The 17201-nt window shown below is 36.1% G+C and overlaps 1 protein-coding gene across 9 annotated transcripts in view; it reads right to left on the bottom strand.

Moving 5' to 3' along the window:
* CSNK1G3 (casein kinase 1 gamma 3) overlaps positions 1-17201 on the bottom strand; it is a 107033-nt gene that overhangs the window by 70803 nt on the left and 19029 nt on the right. For all 9 annotated transcript variants that reach the window (XM_040444343.1, XM_040444348.1, XM_040444342.1 and 6 more), the window contains exon 2: positions 4904-5331. In XM_040444343.1, coding sequence (XP_040300277.1) covers positions 4904-5081 — 178 coding nt within the window. In that variant the 5' untranslated portion in view covers positions 5082-5331. The remainder of the gene's footprint in view (positions 1-4903; positions 5332-17201) is intronic.

Below are 17201 nucleotides of genomic sequence, written 5' to 3'. Positions count from 1 at the left end.
ATGGGCAAGCCCCAATGCCTGTACTAAGGTGCAGCTTAATAAACCCTAGTGCTACCATTAAAAGAAAAAAAAAAAAAGCCCCAAGGGCTCTCCCTCTGGTGTTACGTGAAACAAAACCAAAAACCAAAAGCAAAAAAGCAAAAAAACCTATTTTGCTTAACACCCTATATTCTAGGATCTCTTAGAGTATCACCGTCTGTTACTGATTAGTACTTTTTTCAATTAAGTTTTATAATACACTACAGTTAGTAACAGTAAAAAATCAGTAAGCATAAAAAAATGATGAATGCACTCAAATCTGCATATTTGATATAGAATGTAGGGCCTGCAAAATTTTCAAAACAACTCTTAAATAAAAACCAACAAGAAGAACTGTGAACTATACATAAAAAAGAAGACAAAAATAAGAAAAGTTATTGAAACTCCTGTCATATACCTAATGATGTCAAAAACTAGAGCCACTTATTTCACACACACGTGGTATCTCATCCAGCAATTTATAGCACCCTTTTTTGTGTTCTTTTAGGTGACAGTCAGTCAGTTGCAACCTCAAGAGGGGACATAGCAGAGGCTCAGGAAAACAAAGTTTATTATGCTCACAGGTCCTAGAGGAGAAGGATCCTATTTTGGTCAAGTGGTGGAAGACAGAAACAAGGGAGGAGAAGCTCAGGCCAAAGCCTTTATTGGAGTTTCTACAGAAAGCCAAGGCAAGGCAGGGCAAACAGTTTAGGATTAAGTAGTTTGAGTAATTCTGGTGGTCTCTGGGCTATAGGAGGGGTCTCTTGTTGTCTTGTACCTCATCATGGGATGATTAATGAAGTAGAAGCCAGCCTGCTGGAATATACAGGCCAGGCAAAGGAGGTATGGCTCCAGATTGGTTACTCTGCAGATCAAAGGCATGCTCCCAGCTGAATCCTTTGCTGTCTCTAAGAATTGGCTAGCCCCAGCAGGAGTAGTCTCTCTCCAGTCAGAAAGATTTTTTTTTAAAGAGATCAAAATATAATACACAAAAAAACAAATAAATACAATAAAACACTCTATTTTAGCTAGCTATGTTCTCATTCGGTACCTATCAAAAATATTTCCAGGGGCGCCTGGGTGGCTCAGTCAGTTGAGCATCCAACTTCGGCTCAGGTCATGGTCTCGCGGTTTGTGGGTTTGAGTCCTGCTTTGGGCTCTTTGCTAACAGCTCAGAGCCTGGAGCCTGCTTCGGATTCTGTGTCTCCCTCTCTCTCTGCCCCTCCCCTGCTCGCTCGCTCTCTCTTTCTCTCTCTCTCAAAAAAAAAAAAAAAAGCCTTAAAAAATTTTTTAAGAAGAAACTTTCTAGGGGTTTTTGATGATTGTCTAAGCTAGAAACAGATCAAAAAGGCACAGAATGTAAGCCTTACCACCATACATATAAAGATAAAATAAAACAAAAACACATTGAACATTTCACTTACAAATAAAAATGTATTCTCAATTACTTAAATTTGATTTTAGATGATTTGCAATGTTTACCTATTTTTTTTAAATCTCAAGGTCAAAGTTTTATGCCACTTTTTTTTTTTTTTAATCATTACTTGTATGAGTAGTTTCAACAGTGCTTAATACTGTCTCCTCCTGGGGCATTTAAAAATGGCTGGCGGGGGTGGGGGCACCTGGGTGGCTCAGTCAGTTAAGTAGCCGACTTCGGCTCAGGTCATGATCTCACGGTCCATGAGTTCGAGCCCTGTGTTGGGCTCTGTGCTGACAGCTCAGAGCCTGGAGCCTGTTTCAGATTCTGTGTCTCCCTCTCTCTGACCCTCCCCCGTTCATGCTCTGTCTCTCTCTGTCTCAAAAATAATTAAACGTTTAAAAAAAAATTTTTTTTTTAAATGGCTGGGGGAAGGTATTTGGGGTTGTGCATGGAGTTACAACTTTTATTTAGTAGTGAAGAAGTCATAAGTTGTAAACAACATGAATATCTGGGACAGTCCTCTCTGTAAAAAGAACTGCCTAGCCCAACGTGCCAACAGCATCTGTGTTGAAAATTCCTTATCTATAACACATATACCTTATATTCTTTCTCACCCAACACTAATCACAAAAATTTTAATGCCAGGAATCAAATACACAAGATGTGTCTTTAATGTAGTTTTAAAGCAAGCACTTTAAGAATCCAAACCACGTTTCAACATCAGCATGTTTATCCAGGTATACAAACCATGTTTCAACAACTGTTTTTATAAAAGAAATTATTTGGGGCCTTTAAAAAGGGAGTAAAATGCCACTTTATTTAGTATCCTGTCAGTAAGAAGGAATAAAATTAATAAATTAGCTAAGTATAGGTATTATATATTTATAAATATGCATAAAACACAAAAAATAGAGTATAGAGAACACATTTAAATAAATCAATTTATAATTTTTTTTTTTCAACGTTTATTTATTTTTGGGACAGAGAGAGACAGAGCATGAACGGGGGAGGGGCAGAGAGAGAGGGAGACACAGAATCGGAAACAGGCTCCAGGCTCTGAGCCATCAGCCCAGAGCCTGACGCGGGGCTCGAACTCACGGACCGCGAGATCGTGACCTGGCTGAAGTCGGACGCTTAACCGACTGTGCCACCCAGGCGCCCCTAAATAAATCAATTTATACAAATATGCAACAAATAACCCTAGACAGATACAGAGATTCAGATAGATAAGTAGATGACAAATGGATGGATGGATGGACAGACTAATAAATCATCTTATTCCTGTTTCCAATTATTCACAGACCACAAAGGGGTATTTTACTGCTTTTTCACTATATGCAGCATATATAGTTTCAATATAAGGTACACACAGTTTCTCATATTACCCCAGTTAAAAGGGCTAGCTAGAATTGTTCTGTGTGTTTATACACACACAGACGTGCATACATACACTCAGATATGTTCGTAATCATATACGTATTTATTTTAAAATAAATTATATGTAACCACTTCTAAATAAAAATGGCCAAAGCACTATAGTAATAACAGATCCACAAAGAGAGATAGGGTACACACATACATATAAAATAATGTGCACCTGTAAAACTAGTTCATATATATATAAATAAATACACTACAATAGGCCATATTTTTTAGTTTAAAACAGAACAAGTATTTTAATATCTTTTAAGCATGCAGGTCAATGCTTTCCTAAAATATGCAGGTATATTGATGGGTCCTTTTACATGATCGTCTGAATTTTATCTTCACAATCAACTAAGAAGGAGCAGTAATTACATTTTTTTAAGTTTCTTTATTTATTTTTGAGAGAGAGAGAGTACATGTATGTGCATGCTCGAGCAGGGAAGGGGCACAGAGAGAGGGAGAGAGAGAGAGAAAGAGAGAGAGAGAGAGAGAGAATCCCAAGCAGGATCCTTGCTGTCAGCATAAAGTCGGATGCAAGCTCGATCTTACAAACCATGAGATCATGACATAAGCAGAAATCAAGAGTAGCATGCTTAAGTGACTAAGCCACACAGGTGCCCCTTTTTGTTTAAGTTTATTTATTTATGTTGGGGGGGGGGGGTGGGCACAGAGAGGAGGAGAGAATCCCAAGCAGGAAGAATTCCATTTTCAAGTTGAGGAATTTGAGGCCTCAAGTGGTTAAATGACTTATGTTTTCCATAATAGCAAGAACAATTTTTATATTTTTCCAGTATTATCAGTGCCTAGTCATGCTTCATACATGATGGACAGGCAACACGCTTTGAATAGACGGATAAATGGAGCTCAGAGTTAGTAAGTAAATAACCTAGATTTTCTAATTCCAAAATCAGAAACAGTCAAGAATTTTAAGATATCTGGTTCAATCTCCTAAAAAGTAAACTGTGAAACATTCACCCTTCCAAACATTTGAGTCCCTACTAAAATGCAAGAGTCTGCCAAACACGTCAATCACAGCTATTTACAAAGTATGTCATTGGCTTTTACTGGCTTGCTTCATTCAAAGATTTAATGTGCCTTAACAACACAAAGTAGTATTAAAATGAAGGGTGACCTACAAATTCAGGTGTTTTACAAGATGAAGAGAACTAATCGAATAGATAAACACACAATTGGATTTATTTCTTCTAAGTGGGATTGCATCTAAGGAAAATTGTGAAGCCAAGTTTTTCCTTCTTCCTTCTCAAGTTTGCATTCTCAGTGGTCCACTGACCACAGCCTCAGGGTACCTCAATATTGACGCCCATATAACCATACTACCCTCTTCTTATTTCTCTTCACTCAAGAAAGCCACATCTCTACTGTTGCAGGAGTTAAAAACCTAGATTTTAGTCCCAACTATGTCATTAAATTGCTGTGTAACATCTGGCAGATAACTTACCCTCACCGAGTTTCAATTGCCTTTAATGTAGAGTTAGGAGATTTAATTAGACCAATGTTTACCAAACCTGCCTGATTAGAAAAAATAAACTGTATCAGCACCTTGTGTGCCTTATTAAGAACATAGATTTCTGCGTGCCACTCTGGATGTATGTAAATTTCACTGTTTGGGGTTTTTTTGGTAGTTTCAGTATATTACCTTGACTTTAAGCCATACATATCCTCCTGAAGTGATCAGTTAACTAAATGTTTTCAAATCTGAAAAAGTAGCCTAAACATCATTCTTAAAAATACACAGCAAATGGCACCTTATGGGGTGTTTTTTATCAGCTTGTCGGGGCTTGAAATTTACTTTCTTTTTACTCATATTCCAGATGGGTGATCTCAAGTAAATACACATTCTTACAGTAGGGAATTCCTTACAAACAAAAATACAAGTACATAAGAAATTTCCAATATTTATGTTCTTTAAAATTACCACAGGTAAACAACTAAACAGTAACTAAACCATTTTCATTAGAAAGTACTTTTAGCTTTTAAAAAAACGCTTCAAACATAATGGAATAAACAAAATAGTCTTACCTAATCGTAATTCTCCAAAATTGCCACATCCAATTTTTTTTCCAACTCTAAAGTTAGGTCCAACCATTAAAACTCCAGAAGATGAAGACCCAGTTCCTCGAGTATTGTGTCCCGACCGACCACTAGGTCGTGCCATTCTATCATCTGATTTGTCCTTGTCTTTCTTTTTATTATCCATATCAAGTTTGCGGTACTCCACTTTGAATTCTTTAATCAAGACAAGCACACTGAAATAGGGTATTGTGAGAATAGGTACATCACTAGGTTAACTGTACCAGGTGGGTAATTGTTAACATTCAAATTGCAGTAGGTAGTCTGTTAACTGGCGCGTGTTCATCCCATTCGTAAAATTTTTCTCAGTTGTCCTTTCAGCAAAACATGTCTTCCAAATTATCCTTTCAACGATGTAAGCTGATATTCATAGAGAGCTAAAATATTAAGAAAGGAAAATTGGTCAACTTAGAGAATTAAAAGAATGTGTTCTGGGGAAATTAATAACATTAAGTTTAGGCAGTGGATTATTGCAATTTATGGATTCCCACTTAAATCAAACCACAGGAGACTTAAAGTGGCCATTACTATCTGTCCTATACTTTAATACCAAAGAGATGACAAAACCAAAGAAAAAGCATTAAAAATTAATAATGTAATAAAAATGTACTATTTCATAAGCTAATATAATACATTCACTAACTTCAGACCTCCCAACTTAAAATTATTTCAATTCTTACCAGCAAGGCAATATAAGATTTTCCATTTAAAAGCAGAAAAAGAGAATACATTTTGCAAACTAGTGAAAGACTTTACTTAAAATGTCCTTCCACATGTCCATACACAATAATTCTCAAGGTCTTTCTGAAATACGTTCTCATTTGATCTTCATTATTTCAAATATTTATTACCCATTACCTATATACAGAAATGTACTTCAGAAGTGGTAGTACAAAGAATATTCTTGCCACCCATCACAGGAAACAATTTTATTTTAAGATTTTATTTTTAAGTAATCTATACACCCAAAGTGGTGCTCAAACTCACAATCCTGAGATCAAGAGTCACAAGTCCACTCACTGCAGGAGCAATTGCTCACCCTCAGGAAACAATTAACCCTTATGGAACATTTGAACTAGACTTTAAAATATAAATGTAATTTCACAAGATTGAGAAATACTGGCAGGAATCAACCTCATGAAGTAGAGAAGGGTGATATGTTTTCTAATTTTCTAACATATACATGAAAACAGTAAAGGTCAAAAAAAAAAAAAGTTTTTGGAGGAGGCTTCCCCATTCATCTCCCCTAGGAATTTCACCCATCTAACATGCCTCAATTCTGCAAGCGTAAGCAATCCTCCTACTTTTGTTTGACCAATTTGAGTGGATTCCTACTCTGCAACTAAAGAAGCTTTGACGTCAAAACATAAGAAAACCAGGAGGAATATCAATATCATGTCTTATTCCTATTTCTGAAACTGAGTACACAATGCAATCATAACAGAAGTTGAAACAAACAGTATTTTCTGATCAATTTCCAACAATCCCTCAAATATGCAACTAGTTCTAACACCCAATGTGTTTATACATTTTCTTATTATATTTGCCATACTGACAGTTTGCAGATAAAACTGTAAGCCTCTGTTTGGTATATGTAAAACCAAATAAGTTCTACCCATACCGTTTACTCTGTTTCCAAATATAATAAAATAACTGATACTGAAACTATAACTGTAAAAGTGGATAAAACTTAGGAAACATCTTTTTCAGGCACTGGATAATAGGCACTGTGGTCTGTGATATCTGAGAAAAAGGAAATGCATAACGTCAGTCCCACCTTTACCCAAGCTCTCTAGCCAGAAATAATTTTGTGACTACAGCACGAACAGGTGAAACACAGATAGTACAAAGCGATCACAGATCAGAGTCACTGCTGAAGCAAGTGAAATTTGCAGGACATGGTAAACAAGGTGAGGCAGTGGTACAGTGCTGGGGGGTAGGTAGTGGTAGGGCAAAAAACTAGACTACACATATGGGTGGTGATATTCTGGAATATCTAGTAGATCATGGCTACTATGGGGTTAAATGAATAATGGACATACTAAAGGCTGCACAGTGCTGGGAGAGCTTTAAGTTCCTATGTAGTCATGATGGAGAAATCTCAGTAATGTCCCAGGAGCTGAGCTGACCCACCACAAAGGCCAGGTCTTAAGAGTAAGGTCCATACCTTAGAATCAGAACTACACTAGACTGGCCCAACTAAAGCCTAAAACCAAGCCTAGGTAGGATTAAGAATAATCCAATTAAATTAACTCCATTCCAGAAACTCAACAAACTTAAAGAGACAAAAGACCCGGACTCTTAACGAAGTTGAAATCAAATGTCTAGCACACAGTTAAGAATTACTAGAGATGCAAATAAACAGATTTCCTGCACAGTCAGGAAACCAAGCTGTCAAAGGAATGAGACTCCAAGATGACTGATACTGAAATTACAAAAGAGGTCTTCAAAACTACTAAATAGCCATTAAATTTCTATTACATTTAAAAAAAAAAAGAGAGAGACAATGGGGCAGAAAAAAAAAAACAAAAACATTTTAATAAATAATGGTTGAAATTGTCCCAAGTTCCATGAAAAACATTAACCTACAAATTGAGGAAATGTGAAAATTTCAAAAGGTATCAAGAGCACTAGAAATCAGAAATGCATGGTATTCATTTCCTTAAAAAATACTGTTTGAAGCACAAATAATTTCTCAGGGTCATTTATAACAAAAATGGAAGTAAAATATATGGAAACACACATAGGGGGATGGTATATGAAATTACATTATTTTCAGATTGTTATATTGGTGAAGAATAATGTGGTTCAATGTTAAGTAGCTACATATATATATATGTATATATATGTGTATATATATATGTATAAAGAACACATATACATATAACATATATATATATGTATTTTAACACTTAGACCACATATAAAAATAAATTACAATACTGGTGAGGAATAATGTGGTTCAATATTAAGTAGATATGTATTCTAACACTTAGACCATATATAAAAATAAATTACAATAGAATAGCCAAAAAGCTAAGACAAAATATAAAAATAGTAAACAACATTTCATTAAAACAAAAGAGAAACAAGATAGAGAAGAAATTAACAGCAAGACACTAGACTTAAAAATATACATAAAATGAAAATGGACCATTTTCTCAAAAGTCAAAAATAGTCAGACAATATAAAAAAGCAACAGCCAACTATATGCATCTCTAAAAACAACTTCAAATACAAAGACACAAAGACACTGAAAGTAAAAGAAGAGAGAAAGATATACTATGCAAACAGCAAGTATAAGAAAGCTTGAGAGGCTATATAATATTATCATACAAATATCAAAACAAAAGAATATCTCCAAAGACGTAGAAGTCCATTTCATAATACAAAAATATTAAATAGAATGACATAAAAGTCATAAATATGTATGAGCAAATTAAACTAAAAACTAAAATTAACAAAACTAAAACTAAAAAAACTAAAGGGAAAAGACAATGATAGTTGAAAATGTTAACAATGTAGTTTCAGTAAATGATGAAGCAGAAGACAAAAACATTAGGATGTATACTGATAGAGTAGATCAAAATATTACCATCAATGACCCTGTACTATTTACAAAATACAACATCCAAAAACTGCAGAATACTATTTCCTTTAAACATTCACCAAGAAAGATCATATGCAGTACCATAATTTAAGTGTCATATAACTAAAATATTATAGAGCATATTATCTCATCAAAACAGAATTAGGGCACCTGGGTGGCTCAGGCAGTTGAACATCCAACCCTTGGTTTGGCTCAGGTCGTGATCTCACAGTTCGTGGGATCAAGCCCCAGGTCAAGCTCTGAGCTGACAGTGCAGGCTCTGACAAAGCAGAGCCTGTTTGGGATATTCATTTTCATTCTCTCTCTCTCTCTCTCTCTCTCTCTCTCTCTCTCTCTCTCTCCCTGCCCCTCTCCCACTTGTGTTCTCTCTCTCTCTCTCTCTCAAAATAAATAAATAAACATTTAAAAAAAAACAGAAGTAAATAAGGAGTCAAAAATTATATATCTAGAAAATCCACAAATATTTGAAAATTAAATACACTTAAATAACTCATAAAGTGAAAAACAAGTCACATGAGAAATCAGAAAAAAACTAAATGTAATAATGAAGCATTAAATTGTATAAGCTGCAAATAGATCAATGCTTAGAACAAAATTAGAAGCTTTAAATGCCTACATTAGAAAAGAAGTTTTTAGGCAGTGATCTAGGCTTTCTTCTTAAAAAGCTAGAGAAGAGCAAAATAGAAATACTTGAAGTACTTTAATACAGCCATTGTTAATATCCCATGGACGTGTACATAAATATAGTTTCAATGAATGAACACAGGAATTCTCAGCAGATAAATGACAAAATATCAAACAAAAAAATGCAAACTCAAAGACTCATATCTGAAATGAAAAACTAACTTCAATGGATGCCCTTAAGAGTAAATTGCATAAAGCAGAACCAAGTGTCGATGAACCTGAAAGGAGATCCAAAGAAATTATCCAGGGAGCAAAATCAATAAAATAGAAAATAAATAATAGACAAAGTAAATAAAGCCAAAAAATTCATTCTCTGAAAATGGTCAATAAAAGTGACCTAGAAAATTTCCTCCTAGAAAAAAGGACCAAAAATAAAAAGAGAAAATCCACAAAAAACAAAAAACAAGAATGAAAGAAGGAATATCACTGAAGAACTTATAGATTTTAAAAGGATAAAGGATAATTATGAGCGACTTTATGCCAATTAATTTGGTAAGTCAAATAAAATGGACAAATCCATTTCCATTCTTGAAAAATCCAACATATGGTTACAAGATGAAACAGAAAATATCAACAGCTCTGTGTGTATGTGTATATATATATATATATGTATATATATATATATATATATACACACACACACACATACACACATATATACATATATAATTTTTTAATGTTTATTTTTGACAGAGAGAGAGAGAGAGAGAGAGAGAGAGAGAGACAGAGCATGAGTGGGGAGGGGCAGAGAGAGAGGGAGACACAGACTCCTAAGCAGGCTCCAAGCTCTGAGCTGTCAGCACAGAGCCAGACGCGGGGCTCGAACTCACAGACCACGAGATCATGGCCTGAGCCGAAGTCGGATGCTCAACTGCCTGAGCCACCCAGGCGCCCCAAGCTCTGTATATATTTTAAATTTTTAATTTTTTTAGAAAAATCTCTCAGATATTCGAGTGATGATTCTAGTTATATGAAGTTCTAGAATCGGCAAAAATGAGTTGTGGTGACAGAAATCACATCAGTGTTGCCTGGGGTGTTAGGAAGTCTGGTTGAAAAGTAACATGAGGGAACTTTTTGGGGAAAGGAAATGTACACCATAACTGAGAGGATTACAAAGGTGAATACATTTGTCTAAATTCATCAAACTATACTTAAAACCTCTGCATCATATTATATGTCAGGAACACTTCAAAGTATGGCTTTTATTTATTTTTTAAATGTGACTTTGAGAAATAACCCACATCCAAAACAATTAATGCTTTAGCTGAAAGTATGTTTTCTCCCTACTATAACATTATCATAAAGTTATCTTAAAATGTTTTTTTTAAAGCTAAGGAACATCAGTATTTTATTTTAGAAGTTTTAAAGGGCCCTTCTATACTTCTATTACTTCTAGAAGTAATTTTCCTCTTATAATTTTTCATGTTATTTTCAATATGTAGCTTTTTGTTTATATTTAATCAAACACCCAAAACACATTCAATGTATAACAGGAATTCAAATAATAAAGTAAAAATATCCCTTGGGATACCCATACCCCTTGTCCTTCGTCTCCCTTACCTACCCAGAAGTAATAACCATTAATTACCTTCAGTTTGGTGTGTATGCTTTTTTTGTAATGCCTTTTTTATAATACATGCATAGCCTCACAAAATGCACTATTTCTAGGTCTGCTGTTTGTTTTACAGAAGTCCTTGTGAAACCTCTAAAGTACCAAACCTGCCTGCATTTGAAAGTGTTTCATACATTAAAGGGCTATTACTGCCCTTTCTCCTTCGTACCCCTCTGCCAGACACGGACCAGGGAGGACCAAACCAGCATAACGAATGGGGGGAACAAAGAGTCACGAGACAAACCCAAATCCCTTCCCCAAAGTTCTGGAGTCAAGAGCCAAACCTGAAAGAGGGACGTGGGGAGAGAGTGGTAGAAATAAGCAATCAATCAGCTTAAAATTGAACTTCAAAATTGCAACAGGTACTTTTAATACCTGAAAATAAGTCCACTGCTAAACGTGAACTTATTCTTATAAACATGTGACAAGGAAGCAATAGAAACTCACTGAGACACCATCTATGAGTGGCAAAGGGGGAATAATCGAAGTAGATATATGATAATACTGGTTAGTGAGAAATGAAGCTGTTTCCTGTTTTACTCCATCCAGGTCACCACATTCAAGAAACTTCATAACCCTGTAATAACAGATTTCTTAGTCTTTAAAATATTTTTAACAAATTAGATTTTTTGTTAGAATATTCTCTTACTAAGGATCTCAAACAGTGCTAGTACTCTCCCCTATTATAGCAACTGTCTAACAGAGTTAGAATTGCCTACAAGTGTGGCTATTCGCTAGAGCCACAAATTCCAGCCTGCGGACTAAATGTAGCCTGCTGCTTGTTTTGAACAGCCTGCAGACTCAGAATGGTCTTTACATTTTTCCATGGCTGGGGGAAAAAATTAAAAGAATGATCATATTTTGTGACACATGAAAATTATATGACATTCAAACTGTATTGTTCACGAATAAATTGTGTTACGGATGAATCCATGTTTATTTGTTTACATATCTCCACGGCTGCTTCATGCTACAAGAGCTGAGTAGTTATGAGAGGCCATATGTGGCACTCTTACCCTTTCCCACTGCTGCACAACGCAGCACAAACCACAAACTGCTGGGACTGTCACGCTTCTAAAGCACAGTGGAGTGAGGACTGTGTATTTCAAATGAGACGGCAAAGCAATGTGTTTATTTTAGCACTCTACTGGAGAATACGGTACACTTGGACGTGATCAAAACTACTAGCTTTCTACTGCACTATAACAAATTACCAAAAACTCAATGGCTTACAGCAATACACACTTATTAGTTCACAGTTTCTGTGGATCACAAGTCTGGGCACAGCTCAACCGAGTCATTTGCTCAGGGTTTCACAGGCTTCATTCAAGGTATCAGCTAGGCTGCATTTGTATCTGGAGGCTGACGTAGGAAAGATTTCTCTTCCAAACCCCTACAGATTACGGGCTGAATTCACATCCTTGCCATGGATAAGTAAGGGCCCGTGCTTTTTGCTGGCTCCCAGATGGAGGATACCCTCAGGTCCTACACAGTATACCTACAGTTCCCAGAAGCTATCTACAGTTCATTGCCACATGGGTTTCTCCAACATAGCCACTTACTTCTTTGAGTCCCCAAAAAGAATCTCGAGCTCCAATTTTCTATGTAAGGTCAAATAACCTTCCCTCATACCTAAGTCCCAATCTTTGTACCCTACTCCAATATGCCAGTTCTCCCAGGTCTTGGGAATCCTTGCTATATCCTTCTAGACCTCTTTGATGCTACCTGCCTATGGAGGACTAGAAAAAAGAAGTCTTGGAACACCGAGTAGTTGTGAAGGCTTGGGCAAGGCTTCATCTATGCTTCTCTTATTAACTATAAACTTGAATTACACCAGGAGACTTCTAAGGATACTCTTACATTATGTGCAATATTTTAACTGCCTGTTGAATTTGATGAAAAGTACTCTTATATGTAACTTTGTGATCTCTGAACCTAGCACACCACTGGGCATGTAGGACAGTCAAGAGATAGTGCAGATTAATAAATGAGTTCTGTCTCTAAACATTTCCAGGTTTCAGTTGCACAATTCCAATTTAGAGCCCTCCCAGGTACATATCAGCAGACTCCCTAACATCAGGCTCTTCGTTCATCTGAAACACCTCAGTGAACCTCATTCTTGTATGCCAGTCAGTGCGCTACCAGAGCTCCCAAGGATCTCCTGGATGAGAGGGCACTCCCTCACCTGAAGTACTCTGTTAATACTGTCTGCGTTTCTGCTTTCCATACTGACTCATCCTAGCACCAAAGACAAATCGGTTCTGAAAAGTGAAGATATTTTTTCAGCTATAACACCAGTAGACCATGAGTCACAAATCCAAATGTCCAAATGAGTAAGGCAGATAATATACATGGGTGAATCAAGCAGAGAATAAGACAAGAAGAAATACTGGGGACTAGAGCAAACTGGAAAGCGAATCCCCATTCCAAAGGGGCAGCTATTACTCAGCTGTAAACAACCGCTGCCATTCAGGAAGCTAGATGTTCCAATTTTTCCAGAAAACCCAGAAGCCAATATTTTTATGTAAAATTTCTATCGTTGCTATTTGCTGAGCACTTACTATGCTAAGTACTTTAAATAGATGAGCCCATCAATTCTCAAAACTGTAAGTAGGATTACAACGAACCCCTACTTTTATCAAGAAGGAAACAAACATGTAAAGAAATCACACCACCATGACCAGCATCAACAAGTCTGTATGTGCGTGGTATAGCTAGAACATGATGAACAAAAAGTAGAATTCCTGAGTTCATGTTATTATCCACTTTACCTCCTAGTGTATAGCCGCTACCTTTCTATCTGGATCTGCAGCATGGGACTGTTCCCTTTTGCCAGCCTATATTCTCAGTATCTACAGCACCTCAATGTTGCCAGATCATAACCTGAACCAACCTGGGGTAGAGGAGGGAACTCACCATTCAACAAGCCCCACAAAACTCACCATTCAACAAGCCACAGAAGACAACAGGTGAGGGAGCCTGGGTGGCTCAGTCTATGACCCTGATTAAACAACCCTATACAAAGGAATTTTCTTTTCCCCTTTTATAACTTACTGACAGGTTGGTTTTTTTTTTTTTTAATGTTTATTCATTTATTTTGAGAGAGAGCACACGTGAGCAAGGGAAGGGCACAGGGAAGGGCAGAGAGAGAGAGAGAGAGAGAGAGAGAAAGAAAGAGAATCCCCAGCAGGCTCCGCACTTGCCAGTGCAAAGCCTAACTCAGGGCTCGATCCCATGAACCCTAAGATCACGACTTCAGCCAAAATCAAGAGTCAGACGCTTAACCGACTGAGCCACCGAGGCACCTCGATTGACAGGTTTTTAATTTTTCCTCAAGAAAAAAAAGTGGTATTGAAAAATTCAAATATTAGAATATGAGGCAAGAGACTAATACATCTTTGCTTTTAGCAAATATAGTCATTAACTTAATAGAAATGTTAATTCTACCGTGAATAAATACATAACTCATCCTAAAATAACTAAAAAATATTGTCAAAACTTGATAAGAATATTTCAAGTTATTGAAAAGTAAAGTATTAAGTGCTTCTACAAATCATAGTTTTTGTTTTGTTTTGGTTTGGTTTACTTTGAATGACAACAGAGTCCACCAATACTGGAAACAGTTGTAGAATTCCTAACCTGGACTCCAGGGACCTCCTGAGCATTTGAAGACAGAATCCACAGTTTGCAACAGATCGTCAGAACATTATATGATCCTAAAAAAGTTAAGAACCACTGAAAAGTGTATTGTTATTTTCTCACTAAGTTACTTTACAGGTACATTTTTAGGAACAATCTATCCTAAAAACCAGATAACACCTGTACTTTATTAAAAAGCCAACCTTGTTATCAAATTGAGGGCAGTTTTCAATAAACGCACCACAAAACAAGTGAGAAAAATTTCAAGTGAGGAAATCAAGCAAAAAGTTAAGTCACGTTAGAAACAGAACTATGTGAGGTGCCTGGGTGGCTCAGCCAGTTGAGCGTCCAACTCTTGACTGCAGGTCAGGTCAAGATTCTGGGGTCGTGGGATAGAGCCCTGCATCAGGTTCTGTACTGAATGTGGAAACTGCTTAAGATTCTCTCTCTCTCTCTCTCTCTCTCCCCGCCCCCCAGCCCCTCTCCCCTGCTCATGCTCTCTCTAAAATTTAAAAAAAAATAATAAAGAAAGAAATTTAAAGCAAAAGAAACAGAACTATGTAATACTAAATACAAAACGGATACCATGCAGTTCACTACCCATACTTAACAAATTTATTTTTTTGATTTCTGATGTCTAATTGTCACACAAAAACAAATATAAGCAGATACAAGATTCAGAGCGTCCATTAAAGCTACCCCAGTTGCTAAAAGCCCACACATAATCCTGGTAGAGTATTATACCTATAGATGTGGTCGATAGCAATAAGAGAACATTTCTCTCCGAAGTTTTAAAAGTTCAAAAACTACAAGGAAGAGAATGGAAAAATACAGCGTGAAAACTTCAAAATGAGGCATCCAGAGATAACAAAACTACTGAGAGAAGAAAGTTTCATACAAATATGGCTGGCATACGCTTCCTTTTAACACAAATTAAATAATGATCTATATGGCTTAAGGATGTTTTAACTTTTATAAGAGATACTACCCCTTTAACTGAAACCCTAAACCTTCTACAACCAAAATGAATAGACCCGGATTTAGTTAATGTGCTTAAAACTACATGAATGTGCACAAATACTAACAAAATATTTCCAAATTATGTTGGACTCTATCATTATTCTGGGCATACTGACTTCAATATCTATATTTAAAAGGCAGAATTTATTAAAGTGATGTATCTTTAAATTATCCTCAAGAGGAGATAAATAAGCTTCATCAAACGCCTTGCTTTTCATAAGCAATTACAATTTTGATGTAGTAACATCCACTAATAAAGATAAAAAAAGAGCTGCTAAATACAAAAAACATTAGACATAATCTGATTAGATGAACAGAAATGTAGGCCACTGGCATACTTCTCATTTGATGATTGCTGATGAATCTTCAAAACAGAAAACAGAAAATCAGATTCTCTCATCTTCATGGCCCAATAATTTAATATGTTATGGAGCCAACGGACCTTCTCTTAGATTGCAACTAGATGAAACAGGGTAGTCTGAGAACTTATCAGTATAGTATCTTCTACCTCACAAAAAAACCTCCCAGAGCCAGCTAAGGCTTTCAAATATTAATGAGCAACTCTAAATCTTTTTAAATGCTGATTAATACTCCACCTACTTTCCCAAATATTGCTGCAGTACATACAGACTGTTTCGTGAACCTGTAATATCAAGCATGAACATTTCCTACGGTTATCTTTTCATGCTGAACACGTTAATCAATGTCTTTTGCAAACACAAAATTAGACGTGACAGAAATTTTAAGATTAACTTTTTGGGGTGCCTGGGTGGCTCAGTCGGTTAAGCATCTGACTTTGGCTCAGGTCATGATCTCAAGGTTTGTGGGTTCAAGCCCACGTCGGGCTCTGTGCTGACAGCGCAGAGCCTGGAACCTGCTTCGGATTCTGTGTCTCCCTACCTCTCTCTGCTTCTCCCCTGCCTGTGCACTGTCTCCCTGTCTCTCAAAAATAAACAAACATTTTTAAAAATTGAATAAATAAATAAATAAAAAACAAAAATAAAATTAACTTTTTTTCACATGTTGCTTGTCAGAGCATCGATTTCTCACTGCTTTGTTATCTTAAATGAAAAAGTCCACGTTTTGTATATGAGATAACCCATTCAGTGTTTCAAATGCTTTATTCAGTCTCTAAAAATTACATTACAATACATGTCTCCAGGCTTCTCCGAAATTTAAATGAAGAAAGATATCTGTGATATGACGGCTCGCTGTTATATCACATGCTTCTATTAGCAGCAAATGTCCCAGTTACTGGTTTCTGGCATGAGCTCAACTGTGGTTGTCTAAGAAAAGACTAAACACTTATTTTTAAAAGCTAAATCATTAACTGTAATGTCAAAAATGGAGATTATTTTCTCTATTACATACTACAGAAACTTATTTTGTCTCACAGATATTTAGTAACTTTCATCTACAACACTTAACATTTTTTAAACCTGATTTCAGTGATGCCCCTTGTATATGCCTATCAAGATCCAGGATATTCTAGTCTTTAAAAACAGCCATCAGTTCCATTAGAGCAGTGTTCTCCAAACTGCAGATCGTGACCCTAAATTAGCAGGTTGTTAAACTAATATAATAAGTCTCAAGCAGCACTTGTTTAAATGAAATAGTATTAATTAGAAAAGAAAATGGAGTACACATAAATGTCATAAAGAATAGTTTAGTTCAATGAGATT

The sequence above is a fragment of the Herpailurus yagouaroundi genome, unplaced genomic scaffold (genome assembly GCF_014898765.1).
Source record: "Herpailurus yagouaroundi ecotype Mexico unplaced genomic scaffold, PumYag 192, whole genome shotgun sequence".
Taxonomy (NCBI): Eukaryota; Metazoa; Chordata; class Mammalia; order Carnivora; family Felidae; genus Herpailurus; species Herpailurus yagouaroundi.
This window is presented reverse-complemented; position numbering and strand designations above follow the sequence as displayed.